Raw genomic sequence first — 20905 nt, forward strand, 5'->3', positions numbered from 1 at the left:
AAGTTTTATTGGCACACAGCCACACCGTCCGTTTCCCTGTTCGCGGCTGTCGCTAACTCTGGGATTGATTATTGCAAGAGAGACCGCCAGGCCCGCCAGGCTGAAAACATTTACCATCTGGCTCTTTAGGGAAACATCAGCCAAACCCTAATCTAGTTTAAAGTCTGGACAGTGCAGTGGATTTTTGGAAATGCCTAAAAATCCAGCTGAGGAGAAAAGGGAAAAGACACATGCCACTGGTTGGAATGTTACGTGGGCGTCAAAAAATGAAACCAAGGTAGTCTTTTTCATAGACTGGGGAAATGCTTATTTTATAACAATTAGTGGTAAAGACAGGATATAAATCACAAAGATTGATGATGACTTTTTTCTTTTAAATAACTTTTAAATTTGAGATAATTCAAGGTTCACAAGAAGCTGCAAAAATAGCACAGAGAATTCCCGGGGAGGGGCGGCCCTTTCCCAGCTTCCCCCAGTGATAACACCTTACGTGAACAGAACGATCGTGTTTTTAAAACGCACCCACAACGGAAGGGCAGGCTCTCGGTAACGTGCTCACTGGTGCTTTACGGTGAGGCCCCAAAATGAACATGCAGTGTGTCGAGGATGGTTATTTTATGCGGCAGAAAGTATTGGAACGATGCTGAAAGAAAGCTTCATAACTGACATCAATGGAACGGATAGTCTCTTAATTTTAAGAGAAGCATGTTCTAGAATAAACAAGGGTCTCGATGTTTTGATCAAGGGGAAAAAAGCTTGTATTAAAATGGCTAGTGGGTCGTTGGAAAGAAAAGCATAAAGAGATCACGAAAAAACGCACTACCCTTCCAGTGCTAACTGTCTGTGGCATGGAGGATTAGAGTGATTTTTTTTCTTTTATGGTTTTTTTTTTTTTTTAATTTTTGTTTTAACTTCTATTGTGGCAGCAGAGATACGACACGAGATTTCCCGTTCTCTCCCCTTGCCAGTGTGCGGCTCAGTGGTGTGGGTGACATTCTCGACGTCGTGCCACCGTCGCCTCGATCCAGGAACAAAACTCTCCCTTCCCCCCAAATAGGAACTCTGTCCCCGTTAAGCAGTAGCCTCCCATTTCCCACCCTCCTCTGTGCTTTTGAGGTTGGATTTTCTCACAATCTATAACCATTGCTTTTATGATCAGAAAAAATAAAACTTTAGAAGGAGACCAGAGGGGAAGGGCTCGGTCGCCCGAGCCTGGGGAGCCCCCAGTCCCCATTTCTGCTTTGGGGCAAGGGAAGCTTCTCGTTTTTACGTGCATTTAAGTAACAACCTCCAGCTGTTAGGCCAGGCCAGGCAGCCAAGCCTCGTGCCACGTTCTTGCCAAACATCTTCCTCAGTCCTTTCCTTTCAGTGACAAGGAAACCGGATCCTGAACCGAGGGACTTGGCCGAGGTCACGCGCCCTCATTTTTAGTAGCCGTGCAAGTTTTTTTTTTGTCCCCAGCATGTGGATCTAGAGATCCAGAATTCCCGGGCCAGAGTGCTCTTGGAGCTGAGACTGCTGAGCTTGGGAAAGCGCTAGAAGCGTGTGCCACAGCTCGCACTCCCCGTCCAACTCAGCAGGGCCTGGGGCGGCTGCTTGGTGATTTCTGCGGTGTGTTCACACCGAGGGAGACAGCTGACCTCTCCCAGCCCTGCCCGCCTGGGTCAGCGAGGCCAGTGGATAGGCCGCAAAGCTCTGGAATTCGGGGGCCGTTTGGGCCTTGGGTTGCAGTGAGGAGATTGCGGGTTGCCGGTGTCTACAGCATCTGACCTCCAGGGGCTCCCTCGGGTTCCAGGTGTAACCTGCTCCGACGCCTGGACCCCAGCTCCTTTCTGGTGTTCCATCACATCGTGGCGCCCGCGTCCATGCGGTCACATCTCTGCCCGCAGCTGGCGAGTCACACGGCCTGGATCCCTGGAGTCTGGGGTGTTGGGGTATTGGGGGGCCGGCTCCTGTCTGGGGGCCCCCGGCCAACCCGGCTGACCGCCCCTTCCTTCCGCAGTGCTGCTGCACACGGCTACCGCCAACGGCTTCCAGATGGTGACCAGCGGCGTCCAGAGCAAGGCCGTGAGCGACTGGCTCATCACCAGCGTGGAGGTGAGTGCCGAGCCAGGGTTCCCCTTTCCGTCCGCTGGCTCCCCAAGCCCAGGCCTCCACTCCACCACCCAGTCCCCCCAGAGGGGCTTGTAAGGCAAATAGGACCCCGTTGCCCACCCTGCTGGCCTTAAACCCTCCAGCGGCTTCCTGTGGCAGGACAGACACCCTGGAGCGGCCCCTGCCGCCCCCTCCAGCAGTTTCCTGCTGCCCCCGCCACACGCGCGTCCTTCTCTTCTTGCCCTAGGGCCTTGGCACTGGCTGCCACCCCCAGGGGCCTCCCTGCCAGTCAGCCCAGCTGCCCTTCTCGTCACCTCATGTCACATCCTGAGCTCAAACACATGTCCTCAGAGGGGCCTTCTGTGGCCACGCACCCCTCGCATTGCCCTCAGACCCTTGCCCGACTTTGTTTCCTCCTTAGTAATTGCCCCGCCTGGAACATTCGGCACTCAGTGTGCCTCATTCTTCCCCGCTGGCCTGAGCCCCTGAGAGCCTGAGCACGTCCACCTTGGCCTCCATCACGTTCTCACGGCCCAGCCTGGGGCCCGGCACGGCCTCAGCCAGCACCGGGGGCGAGCAGGCTGGGTCCCCAGGGTGGCTGTCCGGACCCCCTGCGGAGCTCACTGGGCTGAGTTCTCAGGGCTCCCTCCAGGAGGGGTCGGGACACAGGCCGGGAGCGGAATTTGGGGAGCAGCTACGTCCCAGCCCCCCGTCCCCTGCACACATCTGCCTTAGGCCTTGAGCGCTGTTTAAAACACAGCCGGCTGTGACGCCTCTCGGGGTGCGTTTTTTTTTTTTTTTTTTTTTGCCTTTAACTTTTTAGTTTGAACGAATTTCAAACTTACAGGATGGTCATACAAATAATAACACAAAACCAACCTGGAGAACGCCATCATACTCCCACCCCAGATACCCAGAGCTCCCAACTCTTAGCATTTTGTCACATTTGTTACGGCCCTCTGTCCATCCATCCATCCATCCACTAATTCATCTGTCCACTGTCTGTCCTTCCTTCATCCATTTCCCCATGCTCCTGTCTCTCTGTCCTTCCATCTGCCTGCTTTCTGAGCATTTGGGCGTGGGTTGTGTATGTCACGCTCCTTCAACACTCATTTCTGCACATTTTCTAAGAACGAGAATATTCACCCCTGTAACCAAGTAAACGCAGTTGTCAAGTTCAGGAAGCTGCACGTTGGTGTAAAGCTGACAGTCTGCGCGCCGGTGTTTTCACGTGTCCGGGTAATGTCCTTCGGGCTCTCTCTCTCTTCCGTGATTACACGCCGTCCAGGGCCACGTGTCGCATTGCCCTGTCGTCACCTTCTAATTGTGGAAACTGTCACACGGCACTCACTGACCCATCTCACCCCCTCCCGAGCTCACCATCCAGTGGGGTCAGTCCCCTTCCCCAGTGTCGGGGTGCCCTCCCCACCGCCCACCCCCAGATCACCCACCACCTCGCCCCACACAGCCCTGCACCCATTGGGCGTGAGCTCTCCACCCTGGCGAGTGTTTATGGCACCCCCACTCTGTGCAGACACCGAGGACCCCTCGAAGAACTCATTTCCTGGGGTGGGGCTGGCGGGGTGGTGGCAGTGCAGGCTGTTGGATAGACGTGGTGGGGTGAGGGCTTTGCAAGGCGGTGGGTGCTGTTGCAGAGGGGGTGGAAGTCGGGGAGGGTCTCCCGACGTGGGGACACCCGTGGGGCTGAGCCAAAGGACAGTGATGGGGGCTCCAGGGCTCAGGGTGGGGGCCGTGAGTGGCCAAGGCAAGGCCGGGCTGGCTGAGCCTGGTTCGTGATGATGGGACACTTCTGGAAGGTTTGAGCCATGAGTACGCTAAGCTGGAAATGTTGGAGGTGAACCTGATTGTTAATTTTTTTAAATCCCAACAAACGTTGCAGTGATTTTTTTTTTCAAAGAAAGCCCCGCAAGCTGGAGTCCTTTTTCCTCTTGCTCCCGGAGGTGTGTCGAAAGCCACAGCTGCTCCCGGTCACCAGCAGCCAGTGGGGCCACGTGGGGCCTGCCAAGGCCCTTCTCACTTTCGGGGTCTCTTCGGGCCCGCCCGCCCCAGCCTTCTGTTCCAGAAGCATTTGCGTTGCTGGGTGCCCCCCACCCTCCCTGCTGCTCACAGAGGAGCCAGGGCAGGGAGACGGCGGAACATTCGGATCCCGCTGGCACACCTCATGCCTGCTCTCTCCTGACATTCGTGGGGCCCACGAGGCTGCTGGGCCTCGGGCAGGAGCCACAAGCAACGGGCCCCAGGTCACCGCTGGGACCCCACATCCCACTGACCCTCGCTGCCGTCCCTCCCTGCGTTGTGCTCCTCGGTGCCCCCCTCCCGTGGGCCTTCCCAGGCCTTCCGATGCTCCTGGAGACTTCTGTGCCGCGGCAGGCTTTGAGCTCCGTGTTTGGGGGGCAGGGGTGGGATTCCCAGGTGCAGAAGCCCGTTGTGAGAGCAGCGGGTGGGTTCCCACGGCTAGAGCAGGGCCGCCACCGGCTTCTGTGAATCAGGCTGTGTCTGCCCACGGCCTCGCCCTCTTTGTGTGCGCACCCGCCGGCCTCTGTCGTGCTACCACGGCACCGCTGAGGGGCAGCGACGCAGACCACGGCCCCCAGGAGCCAAAAACCCCGACTCTGAGCCTTCATCTGAGTCAGCCACCCCTGGGCTCGAGCAGAGGGTTCGAATCAGGCCGTGTTAGGCAGGAAAGAGGACAGACAGATGGACCTCAAAGGGTCCTGGCTGCCAGGGCTTGGAGTTTGGTCTTTTCTCCCGTGGGAAAACCCCTCTGTGTCAGACGCAGCCTCATGCAGGGCCCTGGTGTGGAAAACGTTTGAGGTGGGGCCAGCCTGGCTGAAGCAGGTCTGGGGTCTCCAGGGGCTCCCCTGGGGGCCGACTGGGCTGTGTGCTCCCGAGCGGAGGGTCTCCCACACACAGACATGTCGTCCCCCACTCCTTCTTCCCGACATGGCGGAACCAGTAGTGACGAGCCCCGGGGCGGCCCCGGTGGTCCCAGCAGACCCCTCCCAGCGTCTCTCTCCGCAGGGGCGGCTCACGGGGCTGGGAGGAGAGGACCTGCCCACCATCGTCATCGTGGCCCACTACGATGCCTTCGGAGTGGCCCCCGTATGTACCCTGCACCCCGGGACCCCAGCTGGTCAGATCCACTGAGGGCTTCGGGGTGGGGCCGACGCATAGCTGAATCCGAGGCCAAGCCGGGTTGTGGGGCCTCTCGGCCGGGCCCCTTTGGCAACAAGGCAGCCGGGCCAGGAATCAAGCCCAGGGTGTCTGTCGGGGCCCCCAGAGCCCCCCAGGTTAGGGGATTTGCTGGGAGGACCCCAGGGCTCGGCACACAGTCGTCCTCGCTGCCGTGGTGTTTCATGGCAGAAGGAACAAGCTTGTGGGGCCACGTCCAGGGGAGCTGGGCGGAAGCTTCTAGAATCCTCTCCCGGTGCAGTCACACAGGATGCACCTAATTCCCCAGCAGCGAGTGGTGACAGCACAGGAGACGCCGGCTCCCGGGGAAGCTCGTTAGAGACCCTGCGCCCAGGGTTTGTGCCGGGGCTGGTGACGTGGGCCCCTCTGCCCGGCATGGACCCAAATCCAGACTGGGGAAGGACGGCAGACGCTCGGCCTGAGCTGTACTGTTTGTACAAGTAGTCCAGGCCCTGTGAGTCCTCGGATCTGTCGGGGGGCAGGAACCTTCCGGAATCGGGCCTGATGCGCGGCCACTTAGCTCAGCATCTGGTGCAAGCTGCACTCCTTCCCAGGCCCCGGGCTGCTCGTGAGGTCGGGGGTCCCCAACGGCTGAGAACCAGCCCCCCTTCCTGCTGAATTAACCAGGCCTCTGAGGGGGGTTGGACTCACATCCTGGCAAGAGCTCCTGGGGGTGCACTGAGCTGGGCTCTGGGAGGTGGGGTGCAGCCTCTGTCCTCGGGGCGCCTGACCCAGCCAGGACCCAGAGCTGGGCCCAGAGTGGTCCACTGAGCCCAGGGCTCCTCAGCCTTTCCTTACCTGTCACCCCAAAGCAGCCTCTTAGACATTTTGCCCTAATCACTCATCCCCCCCACAAGCCCCAAGCCCCAGGCATCCCCTAATCTGCTTCTTGACTCTGAAGTTGCCTGTTCTAGAAATTTCATTTAATTAGGGATAACACAATATGTGGCCTTGGGTGACAACTTCCTTCACTTGGCGTAACGTTGTCCCCCATAAGTTTTCGTGCCACTGGTCTACCTGGCATCTGTTTACATGCTTGGGCCTTTCGAGGGTCCCCAGCCGCGGGAGCGTCTGAGATGTTTCCCCTCCCCAAGAACCAGGGTGGCAGTGTCACCTGGCAGAGACCATGTGGTTTTGAACGTAGCCCCAGACAGCCTTCCCTGGTGTGCTGAGGGACGAGGGGGCCCAGAGACCAGGCTGGGGGAGCCAGCTGGGGGCATCCTGTGTGACTGCACCGGGAGAGGATTCTAGAAGCTTCCACCCAGCTCCCCTGGATATGGCCCCACAAGCTTGTTCCTTCTGCCATGAAACACCATGGCAGCGAGGACGACTGTGTGCCGAGCCCTGGGGTCCTCCCAGCAAATCCCCTGGTACAGAAGTGAGGGGCTGGGGAGGCCCCGTGTCGAGGTTTCTGTGCACCAGGCCCCCAGCTCCGGCCTCTGCACCGGGCGTCTCGTGGGCACAGGATGGAGTCGGGGTGAGGAATCAGCTATGGGGGTGGGGGGCTGTCTCAGCTCTGCAGACTTGGGGATGCCCTCTGTTGAGGGGTTCGGAACGAGGAGGGGAACGAGCCCAGGTCCCTGAGGGGTTTCAGGTGAGGCTGGAGGGACGGCTCGGAGCTGAGCGTCACTGGGCCGAGGTGGGGCGGGGGCAGCAGGGCTGGAAGGACTCACCCTGGCTGTGTCTCCTTTGTCGCCGGCCCCGTCTGCAGTGGCTGTCACACGGCGCGGACTCCAATGGGAGCGGCATCTCTGTACTGCTGGAGCTCGCCCGGCTCTTCTCCAGGCTCTACACATACAAGCGCACCCACGCTGCGTAAGTGGGGCGGGACCGGGTGGGCCACAGGGTACCCGCAGCCCGGGGTCTTCACAGCCACAGAAACGCAGGTGTCTGTTGGTGGGGGCTGGCATTGCACCGGGCCCGGGGCCGAGCTCCTTGCGTGCCCTTTCGCCCCAAAACCCCCCCACGCGGCCAGTGCTGCCATTACTTCCTGTGAATCGGCTGCAAGTAACAGAAACCCCCGGCCAGCCACCCGCACGTCTCTCCCCCAGCACTGGTATCTGGGGCCGGATCATTCCCCGGGGTGGGAGCCGTCCTGTGCATCATCAGATGTGGAGCAGCCCCCCGGCCTCCACCCCCTCGATGCCAATCGCACCCCTCCCCCAGTTATGAAACCCCAGAAAGTTTCCACACGCTGTCCAGTGTCGTCCCCTGGGTGGCAGAGTCGCCACCACGGTTGGGGACAACTAACTCAGACAGATAAAGCCATTGTGCCCCAGGAGACAAGTGGCCGTTGGCTCAGCAGCTCATGTGTGTGAGTGTTTCACTGCCTTCACCTCATGGTCACAAAGTGACTGCCCCAGCTCCAGCAGTTACATCCAAGTCCAGGCAGGATGATGGTGGGGAAGAGGGGCAAGTCTTATAACGGGGTAAACAACCTCCCTCACCCAGTGGAACCCCAGCTGCTGTTGGCTTTTGTCACTTTGGCCAGGGCTGCATCATGCACTCCCCCGGGGGCAGGGAGGCAGCTGGCGTCTGCAGTGTCTGCGTAGTGGCAGGCAGCCAGCGGGGAAGGGGTTGGGAACAGCTTGGCATCAGCCAGCTGTGGTGTCCGCTGCATTACTGATGAAGAAACCGGCTCAGTGATGGTGCACCTTGGCCTCGTCACAGCTGGCAAGCGGCAGGTGGGGTGGCCGGAGTTAGCAAATAAAAATCCGGGACACCAGGTGAAATTTGGATTTCAGATAAGCAACAACAAAATTTGTCGTCGTCGTCGTTTTAGGATAAGTATATCCCACATGATAATTTGGGATATGCTTATACTAAAAAAAAGACAAATTATTTCTTTCTCTGAAATTCAAATTTCCCTGGCGTCCTGGCCTTTACCCGCTACCCCAGGGCAGCTTGGTTGGTGACGGCAAACCTCCCACTGCCCCTGGAGACTCTTGTGTAGGTGGAAGGACCCAGCCGGCGGGCAACCGTGCCAGACCCTTTCTAGACCTCACTTCGCTCACCTACAGCCGTTCCGAGGGAGAGGGGTGGACGCTGCACTGCTGAGCTGGGGGGGCCCATGGGGAGAGCTGGAGGAAAAGCCGAGGCTGCAGGGCAGGGCCTGGGGTCCCAGGGGTCTCCAGAGAGGGCTCCCAGCAGGGCCAGGGGTCTCCCGGGTATCTCCACACGCCCCAGCTGCCGCAAAATGCACGGGGGCATCAGTGGAAGTGTTCCCACAGCCCGGCAGGGTGGAGGCGCCGGGTGGTAAATGGGGGTGGGTGGGCAGCAGGCTGGGCTCTCCATCCCCCCACCCATCACGGTCCTGGCTCTGTGCTTTCCTCTTTACAAGGACAACTCCATTTAGTTTTCACGGATGTCGAGCGGGTATTTAATCTTCTGTTGGTCGGCCCAGTCCCTCCTGGATTTGAGGGGGCTCAGAGACTGTTCCCCTGAAGCAGTGGTTCTCGTCAGGGCGACTCGGCCCCCAGGAGACACTGGACAGTATCTGGGCACATTTGTGGCTGGGGAGCCTGGGGAGGCCACTCAGCACCCCCAGTGCCCGGGACGCCCCCACCCCTGAGAACGCTCCGGCGAGGCGGGGGACCTGCCCCGGGGAGGGCCGGGGAAGGCTGCCCACCTGGGGGGACCGTCTCCCAGCTGGCCGCCGTCCTGTGGGGCTCTGCGACCTGGCCTTGTCTCTCCTCCATCCCAGGGCGCACACCTGTCCCAGCTAACACACCTGGTCCTCCCCCGCCAGGTACAACCTCCTGTTCTTCGCTTCCGGGGGGGGCAAGTTCAACTACCAGGGAACCAAGCGCTGGCTGGAGGACAGCCTAGACCACACGGGTGAGCGCTCGGGGGTGGCGGGGGGCTTGGAAGCCACGGCGGGGGGCACTGTGGTTCCCGCTGCCCCCACCAGCTCCCATTGCCCCTTGCAGATTCCAGCTTACTGCAGGACAATGTGGCCTTCGTGCTCTGCCTGGACACGCTGGGCCGGGGGAGCAGCCTGTACCTGCACGTGTCCAAGCCGCCCCGGGAGGGGACCCTGCAGCACGCCTTCCTGCGGGAGCTCGAGACGGTGGGTGCCTGCCGGGGCTGGGGGGCTGCGATAGCACCTTCACCCTCCCATCGCTGCCCCTTCCGGGCGGACGGTTCCGTGGTGTTAATTACACTCACCAGGTTGTGCTCCCATCGCCTCTATCCGTTATCCAAACTTTTCCAAACCCCCCCCACAACCAGAAGCTGCACCCACGAAGCCGGGACACCCCACTCCCCCTCCCTGAGCCCCCACTAGCCTCCCTTCTCCTTCCTGTGTGTGAATCTGCTGGTTCTGGTTACTTCACGGAAGGGAGGTCCTCCAGCATCTGCCCCTTCGTTTCCGGCTTCTTCCATCCAACATGGGGTCTTTGGGGTTCACCCCTGTTGTGGCACAAATCAGAACCTCATTTCTGTTTATGGCTGAGTGATGCTCCATTGCATGGGGGGGACCCTGTTTGTTTCTCCTTCATCTGTCGTGGACACTCAGGCTGTGTCCCCCTTTTGGCCACCATGGGTGGTGAGCCCCTCACTCTTGCTTGCTCCCCGAGTCCCATCCTCATTCTCTGGGACGTCTCTGCTCTGCCCTGACCATACCAGGAGGCGTTTCTGGGGGGCACGTGGTTCACTCCCCGTTTTCCAGATGCAGGAGGATCAAGATGGTGAGGGAGGTGCCAGGGGAGGTCAGGGGCCCGGCCAGGTTCAGACCCTGGCCTGAGAGCCCTTCCCTGCGGGGCGAGTGTCTGCGGAATGTTCTGGAGGACCTGGGCGGTCACCTTTGCAAGGTGCTGGCAGGGGCCTGGCCAGGCCCTCTGGCAGGGTGAGCAGAGCCCCATGACCCCACCTGCCTGCCCATCCGCAGGTGGCCGCCCACCAGTTTCCAGCCATGCACTTCTCCATGCTACACAAGAAGATTAACCTGGCGGAAGACATCCTGGCCTGGGAGCACGAGCGCTTCGCCATCCGCCGACTGCCTGCCTTCACGCTCTCCCACCTGGAGAGCCACCGTGATGGCCGGCGCAGCAGCATCATGGATGTGCGGTGAGTACATCCTGGGCGCCCGGCCCCGGGGGAAGCAGTGACGTGGGCAGCAGGGAAGGGGCCAGTGGCGAGGCTGGGGGCAGGCTGGGCAGCCACCTGGCTGTGGTCAGGGGAGTGAGGGACAGAGGGGGGCGGGCTGGGTCCCGGGGCTGGAGCCTGGCAGCTCCACTCTGTGGGGACAGGGAAATGGGAATTCGGGGAGACCCAGCCCTCACATGTGACCAGTAGTTCCCAGTGGCCCCTGATTTAGGACCAGGTGACCTGTGACCCCGTCCTGTTCCTCGGGCCCAGCAGCTGTGCCCTGGGCACCCTGGCCCCCCTCAGTCTGGCCTCACACACCTTGGCAAGCCCTCCCCACCACCCACCCACCTGAAGTTACCCACACACCTGCCCCCCACCCCATGTCATTTCCCTCGGGGACCCTGAGCTTCCTGTTTTATGTATTGACTTTGTGTGATGTCCCTTGACAGGGTGAGGGGTCAGGGGTTGTTTGGTGGCATCCACTGATGCATCCCAGGACCTGGAACATTCTGCCTGCCCAGTGCACACTCGGCACGAATCCAGCTACTCGATGCCTGTTTGCTGGGGGTGAGGGGCTTGTACAGGTGGTCTTGGAAGAAGCTCACACCCCTGATGGGGGCTGGGCTTAGTAATCACCATCCAGCCAGCAGGGGGCAGGGCACTGTCAGAGAAAAAGCAGCTCGGCCAGTCTCGAGGCAAACCGGGGAAGGCTTCCTGGAGGAGGTGACGTCAGTGCCGAGGGGCACGAGCCAAGAAGGAGCCACGAGAGCCAAGGAGAGTCGCAGGGAAGGCGGGTGGGGAGGAGAGGGTTCAGGGCCAGACCCCACTGTGAAGGGGATGAGCATTTCCAGGCTGCCGCCTCGTGCCCCCACTTTATCCAGGTAGCTTTGTCCCCAAAGTTCCTCCTGGGCCGTGAGGCTCAGCGGGTGACACTTGTCCTCCCCCAGTGCCTCTCTTACTGGTTTCTGTGTCCTTGGGATCAGTGGGTCCTCAAGTCACTGAAGTAAATGACTGTGCTAGTGTGAATCTGTTACGTCCCATGTCCCACAGATGCCATGTTCTTTAATGCAGTCTTGTGGGGGCAGACTTAGTAGTCTTTTGATTAAGGTGGGACCTTTTGATTAGATCATTTCCATGGAGATGTGACCCCGCCATTCATGGTGGGTTTTAATGAGATCACTGGACTCCTTAATTAGCTCACGGGGAGAAGGAGCTCAGAGAAGCTAAGAGATGTAATCCAGAGTTTGCCTCTGGGAGAAGCTAAGAGCCGACACAGATCCAGAAGTTTGGAGACGCTCAGAGATGCAGACAGAAGAATGTTTGGAGATGCTAAGCTAAGAGATGAAGTCCTGAGTTTGCCCTGGAGAAGCTAAGAGAGGACCCCCAGATGCTTAGAGAGAAATGCCCTAGAGCACGCAAGGATGCACAGGAGCTGAGAGAGAGAAGCTGAGAGAGACAGAAGGCCAGGGACATTTTGGAGAAAGCCATTTTGAAACCAGAACCTGGGAGTAAAGAACCAGCAGATGCCAGCCACGTGCCTTCCCAGCTGACAGAGGTGTTCCGGACGCCATCGGCCTTTCTTCAGCGAAGGTGTCCTCTTGCTGATGCCTTAGTTTGGACACTTTTATGAGTAAATTTGTAACCTAATACATCTCCTTTATAAAAACCAATCCATTTCTGGCCCAGTGAGACCTACCTCCTAGGGATTTGGAGAACTTCTAATGGAGAACTCGGTGAAGAGTTGCAAAATGAGGGCAAAGCAGCTAGAGTGGAGAGAAGACAAAGACTTGGGAGGAAGGAAAAACAAAAGAAGTTTGTTTTCCCTGCTTCTGAGAGTGAACATATTTCCACCATAGTCTGGAAAGTTCCGGTGGGTGGGTCCAGGATGTCAGAGAGTTTCTGCAGGGGACCAGAGAGTCAGTATTTCCAGTTTTCTGGGCCACACAGTCTCCGACACGACGGCTCACCTTCGCTGTTAGAGCTGGAAAGACAGGCGGCATGAAATTGGGCGGGTGCAGCTGTGTGCCAATAAAACTTCATCCGTGGTCACCAAAATGCGGATTTCATGTGGATTTTCACACATCTCAGATACCATTCTTTTTTTGATTTTTTTTTTTTAATTAATAGACTTTATTTTTAAAAACAGTTTTAGGGTTTACGGATAATTTAAGCAGATAGACCTAGGACAGAGTTCCCATGGTCCCCCAAATTTCCCAAATTATTAACCGCTTGCGTTAGCTCGGGATGTGCTACAGTAATGAACCCATATTGATATATTACCAGAAGCTCGAGTCCAGAGTTCCCATCAGGGTCCCCTCTTTGCATCGTGCAGTTCTTGGGGTTTCACTGCCCTGGGCTCCCCCTCTTCTCCACTTCCCCAGAACCCCTGGCAACCCCGGAACTCTTTACTGTCTGTATACTCTCGCCTTTTCCAGAACGTCACGTAGTTGGAATCACACAACGTGCGGCCTTTTCAGACTGGTTCTTTCCCTCAGCCACATGCATTTAAGGTTCCTCCATGTCTTTCCGTGGCTGGAGAATTTGTTTTCTTTTATTCCTGGGTAATTCTCCCTTGCACAGACGGGCGGCAGTTGGTTCATCCATTCACCTCTCGAGGCACATCTTGGCGGCTTCCAGTTTGGGGCAGTTATGAATAAAGCTGCCTAGAAATTGAGTTTTCCCCTCCTTTGGGTGTGCTCCGGGGAGCACGACTGCTGGATCGGATGGTGAGTCTTGTTTGGCTTTGGAAGGAACTGCCGGACTGTGTCCCCGCTGCTCCCCAGCCTCGCCAGCGTTTGGCATTGTCATCGGTTTTTTTGGATTTTAGCTGTTCTGACAGGTGTGTAGTGGTATCTCGTTGCCATTTTAATTTGCAGTTCCCTAATGACATATGATGTTGAGCCTTCCTCATATGTTTCTCTATATCGTCTTTGGTGAGACATCCGTTCAGATCTTTTGCCCATTTTTTTTAATCGTTGAGTTTTGTTCCGGTTTGCTAATCCTGCCATTATGCAAGATACCAGAAATAGATTGGCTTTTATAAAGGGAATTTATTAAATTACAAATTTACAGTTCTAAGGCCATAGAAATGTCCAAATTAAGGCATCAGCAAGAGGATACCTTCACTGAAGAGAGGCTGATGGCGTCCGGAACACCTCTGTCAGCTGGGAAGGCAGGTGGCTGGCGTCTGCTGATCCTGGGTTGTGTTTCAGCTCCTCTCTCAGCTCCTGTGCATTCTTGGTTTTTACTCCCAGGTTTCTTTCTAAGCGCCTGGGGGTCCTGTCTTAGCATATCCCAGGGCAAACTCTGGGCCTCATCTCAGCTAAACATGCTTCTGTCTGAATCTCCGAGCATGTCTAAACGTCAGCATCAGCAAGCATCTGGATCTGTGTGGATCTTTTTAAAGGACTCCGGTAAACTAATCAAGACCCACCCTGAATGGACAGGGCCAAATCTCCATGGAAACAGTCAATCAAGAGGTCATACCCTAATCAAAAAGATTAATCAGTCTGCCACCACAAGATTGCATTAAAGAATATGGCCTTTTCTGGGGGACATAATATATCCAAACCGGGACAAGTTTGGAAAACTCTCTGTGTGTTTTGGATACAGTTCCTCTGCCAAATGCATATTGTGAATATTTTCTCCCAGCCTGTGGCTTGTCTTTTCATTCTCTTATCAATGTCATTCACAAAGCAGAAGTCTTTAATTTTTGTGAAATCAAGTTCTTTTCTTTCACGGATTGTGCTTTTGGGGTTGATTCTAAGAAGTCACCACCAAACCCAAGGTGATTGGGTTTTCGCCTATGTTATCTTCTAGAAGTTTTATAGTTTGCATTTTACATTTAGGTCTGTGATCCGTTTTGAGCTCATTGGGCCTGTCTGGGTTCTTTCTTTCTTTCTTTCTTTCTTTCTTTCTTTTTTTGTTTTTACAAGTGGCTGTCCAGTGGTTCCAGCACCGTTTGTTGAAAAAGACTTCTCTCCATGAATTGCTGCTGCTCCTTTGTCAGAGCTCAGTTGACTGTGGTTGTGTGGCTTGGTTTGTGGGCTGCCTCTTCTGATCGTTGGTCTGTTTCTCGTTCTTTCAACCGGGACCACACCGTCTCGAAGTCTGGTAGTAGCAGTCTTCCAGCTTGGATCTTCTCCAGAAACGTGCTGGCTATTCTGGGTTCTTGTCTTTCCTGGTAAATTCTAGAATCAGGTTTTGTCAGGATCCACCACGTAACTTGCTGGGATTTTGGCGGGGATGGCGTTGCATCAGTGGACCACGTTGGGAAGAATTGACTTCTTATCCATATCGTGTCTTCCTATCCATGAACATGGACTATCTCCCCGTTTATTTAGATCTTTGATTTCTCTCATCCAAGTTCAGTCGTTTTCCTCCTGTCGATCTTATACTGATTTTGTTAGATTTGTGCCTAGTTCTTTGTTTCCTCTTTTTTTGACACTAACCTAAACGGTGTTGCATTTTTTACTTTAAATTCCAACTCTTCATTGTTGGTATATAGTGGAAAACAGTTGGTTTGGGCATATAAATCTTGTATCCTGCAACCTTGCTGTAAGGGCTTTTTAGATTCAGGAGTTATTTGGTCAATTCTTTGGGATTTTCTACATAGAATAATCACGTCATTCAAGAACAAAGACATTTTTATTTCTTCCTTCCCAACCATATACCTTTTTTGTTTTTCTCCAGGTTAATCTCTTGTTTATACCATTGCAATAAGTGATTCACGGCTTTATTGTTGTTTCCATTTTGGCTTTGGTTGTTGTCATCAGCTGTCTTCAGTCCCTGGTAACTCAGCTCAGTTCTTTCTCAGCTCAGCTCAGCTTTTGACCATTCTAGTATACATATTCCATTTATGAAGGATAAGAGTTTGAGAGATGCAATGATCAGATTGCAAAATCCAAGTAAAATAAAACATTCCACAGCCTTCCATACAGAAAAATCATTGAAACGAGAGCAAAACCAATGTCCCGTAACATCACATGAATGTGAAAATAGACTGGCCACCGATATTATAAAAACAGATTTAGAGGAGAATTGAAGTTTAGTTTTTTTTTTAAACCAACAATTATGGATATTTATCCAAATTATTTGCATTTCACTTTCTTTTTCTGTTATAATCAGAGTTCTGTTATAATCAGGTCTAATTATTTCTATTGAGCGTCTCTAAATTATCTAGATCATTTTTTTTTCCTTGCAATTTCATTGAGATATTGTCACCTACCATACAAGCAACCAAAGTTTGCAATCAGTTGTTCACAGTATCATCACATAGTTGTGCATTCATCACCACAATTTTTGAACGTTTTCATTACTCTAAAAAATAATGAGAATAAAAATAAGAATAAAAATGAAAGTAAAAAAGAACAACCCATCCCCCCCAACAGAATCCCTTTTTTTACCTTTTCTTGTCTTCTTGCATTGGCTGGGAACTTCCAGCCCTGTGTGGAGAGGGGATCTCCTGGCCTTGTTCCTGAACTCAGAGAGAAATGTATGTGTGTGGCCGCGTGCCAATAAAGCTTTATCGATCGACACTGAAATGTGAATTTCATATATATTTTCACGTATCATGAATAGTATCCCCCACCCCATCCCCCAACCATTTAAAAATGCACACACCATTCTCAGCTCGCAGGCCGTACAAAACCAGGCAGCTTGGCCTGGGGGGCAACATTTGCCACCCCCCATTCCAGGACAAGATGCTTTCTCCCGGCCCCAGCACCCCACGAGCGCCTCGCTGCCTGCTTGTGCCCTGCCACTCTTTGCCGTTGCTTCTGGTTGCTTGCACGTGGCTGAGCTAATGCTGGGTGGCTGTGTTCTGTGTTGTTTTCCTGCGGAGCTGGTACAGCTTCTCAAGTCAGAGAAAACTGCAAAATGCCCCTTTTAAACAAGTCTTGCCCTCCTGGTCTCCAGGGAAGCACCTGTTGCCTGACCCCCTCCTGGCTTCTGGTGCTTCTGGGGCCATCCGTGGCATTCCTTGGCTTGTAGCCACATCACCCGAGTCTCCACCTCCGGTCTCCCCTGTGGATCTCTGTGTCCACATTTCTCTCCTCCAAGGCCATCATTCACGTCAAACGAGGCCCCCCTTCTCCATTCTGGCCTCGTTTTAACTACTCACATCTTCAGAGCCCCTATTTCCAAACAGGGGCACACCCATGGGACTTGGGGTGAGCCCTTCAGCCTACCATTTTTTGGGGGGCACAGTTCAGCCCATACCACCAAGCATGGGGTGTCACACAGAAGCCTCTGGAAGCTCCGTTTGCCTGCCAGTGGCATCCTCAGCATTCTGATGTTAAAGATGAGCCCCGTTTTCCAGGCAGGAAATCAAGGCCCCCGAGAGGTCAAGCCCTGTATGGCAGACGCGGGCTGGACATAGCCTGGGCCTCTTTGGACCCTGACCTCAGGCTCTCGGACAGCGAACTGGGTTCTCTGCCCCACGAGGGCTCAGGGTGGACGTGAGGAGGGATGGAGAGGACCCTCCCCGCTTTTCAAGAAGAGCCCAAGGCCCAGCGACGTGACCCAAGAAGCGGTCGCCTTTCTGCCTTTTATAATTTGCTTCGGGGTGGTCCCAGACGATCCCGGTTCAAGAAAGGCATGTTTTCCTTTGCCCGTCACAGGTCACGGGTCGACTCCAAGACCCTTACCCGGAACACGAGGGTCATCGCCGAGGCCCTGACACGCGTCATCTACAACCTGACAGAGAAGGTGAGCCGCCCCCACCACCATGGCCGTGAGCCCCCCACCCCTGCCTGCCAAGCGGGGCTGGACGCAGAGCCGTGTCCCCCTCTTCCCGCAGGGCACCCCTCCAGACATGCCAGTCTTCACCGAGCAGATGGTAAGGGGCCGGGCTGGGCGGGCAGGGGTGGTGGGGGGCCGGGTGGGGGCCCGTGACCTCAGTGGCCGTCCCCTGCAGCAGATCCAGCAGGAGCAGCTGGACTCGGTGATGGACTGGCTCACCCACCAGCCCCGGGCCGCGCAGCTGCTGGGCAAGGACAGCACCTTCCTCAGCACACTCGAGCACTACCTGAGCCACTACCTGAAGGACGTGAAGCAGCACCACGCCAAGGCGGACAAGCGGTGAGGGCCCCGCTCACCCGTCAGCTCCCACAGCAGACTTCACACAGTCCCGCCTTCCACCTTTGAACGGTGTCGCTCGCAGGCAAGCGGGACCTCACCTCCGCTGAGCTTCTAGAATCTTCCACCCCTGAGGGCCTCAGATGTAATAAATAAAAACGCAGGAGGGAGCTAAAAAAAAGTATAAAGTACAAGAGACTAGGTTATATTTGGAGTTCAGATAAACAATGAATTGTGTTTTTTAGCATAAGTATGTCCCATGCGGTGTTTGGGATATACTTATGCTAAAAGAATTATTCGTTGTTTACCTGAAACTCAAATTTAACTGGCCGTCTGGGATTCCATCTAGCAACTCTGCACCCTCCACCCTCCCTCTGTGTTCCTTTCCTGCTTTAGGCCTCAGGTGAATCTCACCCCAGGGTCCCCTGTCTGCCCTCGGGTTGCTTCTCCCCACTGTAGGCCCCCAGGTATTGGTTTTTTTTTTTTTGTAGCTGATGTTCCTGAGCTCCCTGGGTGGGCTGAGCAAGCACCTCAGGACTTTGAGGGTGGGAGAGGTGCCCACCGGGCATCCACGGGCAGGAAATGCCCTCTTCCCCCTGCACTGGCTCACCACCCTCTTCCCATCTTGTGGACACTCATATCTCCCAGGAGACAGAAACCTGTGTAGAAGAAGAAACTGAAGCTCAGAGTGGACCCGCAGCCACATCCAACTGTGGTTCCCCATCCTCTACAGAAATGTTTCCCAGACCAGTAAAATTTCAACAGGCATTGTATTTCATTTTTAAAAGTACATTTTAATACCCAAAAAAGTAACAGGAAGGACGTTATTTAGAATAAAAGCCCTTTCCCAGAATAGTCAGCTGGTGCCCTTGTGCTGACACACACAAGATGTCGTTCCTGGGCCATGGGATTGCCCACCTCAGCCTCGGAGAAGGGGCTCTGGGGACAGGATGTGACCGGGCGGTTCTGCCCGTCACCAGGAGCCCCCTGAAAATGCTCTCTCTCCCCAGGGACCCCGAGTTTGTCTTCTACGACCAGCTGAAGCAGGTGATGAACGCATACAGGTGAGCGACCGTCAGGGGTCCCCTCAGGAGCCCAGTGCTCCCGGCCGACCCGCTCCTGTCCGGTGTGCCTTACAGCCCAGGGGACCGTGGCAGGCTGGGCCGTGCCACCCACCTCCTCACCCCACGGCCCCCTTCCCTCCCCCAGGGTCAAGCCGGCCATTTTTGACCTGCTTCTGGCCGTCTGCATCGGCGCCTACCTCGGAATGGCCTACACGGCTGTCCAGGTGAGCGGGCCTGGCGGGCTGGGGGCTGCCAGCGAGCTCTGGGTAGTGGGGGGCCGGCCTGGGGCTGCCTCTGGAGTCAGATGTCTCAACCCAAAGCAAGTGCCCCCTTCCAGCGCCCCCACCCTCACTCCCACCCCCACTGTGCCCCCAGCACTTCAACCTCCTCTACAAGACGGTTCAGAGGCTGCTACTGAAGGCCAAGACTCAGTGACGGGGGCCCCCGAGCCACAAGCCCCTCCTGCCTGCGCCACCACCCTCCCTGCTCCGCCAGCCTCCCCCGCCGCCCCTCGGGGACCCTGTCCCGCAGGACACACACGGCCCGGCAGGGGGGCAGCAACCTCACCCCCTGCCCAGGCTCCCAAAACACCGAATTACAGAGGTTTTCTGGTTTGCTCTTTAGGATTTGGGGGATTCTCTTTTCTGTTTTTTTCCTCCTTGAACTTCCTCGGAGGAAAGCTCGGTAGAAAGCCTCTGGAGTGGGGTTCGGGCTGAGCCCTGGGGTCCCTGGAGCCGTGTACGCTGGACTAAAGGGCGAGCACAGTGGGCTGCCCCCGGCCTCCAGCCCCGGCCCCTCACCCTGAGCCAACCCCAGGCAGGGCCGAGCGGGGTCAGCTCCGGGCGGGTTCCCTGCCTGGCGCCCCCTTCTCCAGCTGGGCCTGATGGGGTAAGCAGGCCCGCTCCGTGGGGGTCCCGGGAGCCCCGGGCTCACGTTCCCCAGGCATGGCTGTCCACCTGTGTCCCTGCTTGCCTCACTCGCGCCCCACACCTCCGCCGGCCCCTCCCGAAGCCCCGTGCCCTCCGCTTCCGTCCCAGTGGTTCCCAGCCCTGAGGACAGAGAGGCCCCTGCCTCCCCCAGGCCATCTCCCCTCCGCTGCCGCTGACCCTGCCCAGTGCCCGACCCCCGGCCCAGGGACTTTGCCCTTTGGGGCACCAGAAACTTCCTGACCCTGGGGGGAGGAAGGGGCTGCCGCTGGGGCACCTCCTTGTCCCCAGTGTTCACTATCTTCATACCCCAGCTCCCCAGGCCTTGGTTTCCCCGTCTGTGCAGGGAAGTGCATTCTGGGAACGCAGGCATCTGTGTCTCAGGAGGGACATCGGGGAGCAAACGAGAGCGTTTGTGGGAGAGGAGGTGGCAGGTGGACCCCTCATGGCCTCTGTGTGTCCCTTGTGGTCTGCGGGGCCCCCCACTATCCCCCAGGACCCTGAGGAGGAAACGGGAGCCGAGTGGAATTTGGGGGGAGGGTCTCCAACCAAACCAGGCACTTTGGGGGTGCAGCCTCCTTGTGAGGGATCCGGAGAGGGTGGCATTGACCTCAGGGTGATCAGGGTTACCAGTTCATTAGCAATATGATTGATTAAGTATTAGCTAAGGGGCAGGCAGGGCAAGAAGAGGCTCCCGGGCCTTGGGGACCTGCCGAGGTCCCGTCCCCGTGGCCACCAGGGCCTGGCACAGCCCCGTGAGGCTTGGGGGGTGCAGGGGTGGTGAAATCTCTGCCGCGCCCAGCCTGCTTCCCCGTCCCCCATCCCCCTGCACCGTCTGCCATCTTGGCGCCCCGGATCTTGCCAGGCCGGGCTTGGCAGGGAGGAGCGGGCAGGGGGCACAGGGAGGTCTGTCTCCGGCTCCTCTGCTCTCCCTTCTCCTTCCTCCCCACCCACCCTGCCAGGGGGTCTCCACAGCCCGGGCGGGGGGCTCCTGTCCGTGTCGCTTGGCATCACTGGCACCCGTGTTTCTGAGCCGACTTCCCTCCCTCCTTGGGCGGGTGGCCCAGGTGGGCTCATGCTGACTGCGGCCACGGCCGGGATGAGAAAATAAAGCCATATCGAACGAGTGGCTGCCCGTGTCTTGGCTGGGAGGCTGGGGGCCTGGGGGATTTGGGGTCCCACCTGCCCCACCGCCGTGCATGGACGGCCCCAAGGAAAACAGGACCCAACCCGAAAGCGGTGGGAGAAGGAAGTGGGGGCCCAGCCTGCAGGGGAACGGAGCCCCCAGCCCCCATGCCGTGCAGCTCCCCAAGCCCAGCCGGCTTCCCTGCCCCGGGGGTCCCAGCACTCAGCAGGGTGTGGTCCAAAGAGGGCAGCGAGTGGGGCCCACCTCGGGCCCCCCGTCTCTCTGTGCACATGTCGGGGGTCACGTGGCAGTCTCTG

At 56.7% G+C, this 20905-nt stretch overlaps 1 protein-coding gene across 2 annotated transcripts in view; it reads left to right on the top strand.

The window, feature by feature from the left end:
• NCLN (nicalin) overlaps positions 1–20588 on the top strand; it is a 33031-nt gene extending 12443 nt beyond the window's left edge. The window contains exons 4-15 of one of the 2 annotated variants that reach the window (XM_037824124.1): positions 2003–2097; positions 5137–5217; positions 7019–7122; positions 9056–9144; positions 9237–9376; positions 10196–10374; positions 17016–17103; positions 17195–17233; positions 17312–17475; positions 18483–18536; positions 18682–18760; positions 18912–20588. In XM_037824124.1, the coding sequence (XP_037680052.1) occupies positions 2003–2097; positions 5137–5217; positions 7019–7122; positions 9056–9144; positions 9237–9376; positions 10196–10374; positions 17016–17103; positions 17195–17233; positions 17312–17475; positions 18483–18536; positions 18682–18760; positions 18912–18971 (1172 nt within the window). In that variant the 3' untranslated portion in view covers positions 18972–20588. The remainder of the gene's footprint in view (positions 1–2002; positions 2098–5136; positions 5218–7018; positions 7123–9055; positions 9145–9236; positions 9377–10195; positions 10375–17015; positions 17104–17194; positions 17234–17311; positions 17476–18482; positions 18537–18681; positions 18761–18911) is intronic. The other variant, XM_037824125.1, reaches the window with a different exon arrangement.
• Positions 20589–20905: the final 317 nt, after the last annotated feature.

This window comes from Choloepus didactylus (assembly GCF_015220235.1).
Source record: "Choloepus didactylus isolate mChoDid1 chromosome 25 unlocalized genomic scaffold, mChoDid1.pri SUPER_25_unloc1, whole genome shotgun sequence".
NCBI lineage: Eukaryota > Metazoa > Chordata > Mammalia > Pilosa > Megalonychidae > Choloepus > Choloepus didactylus.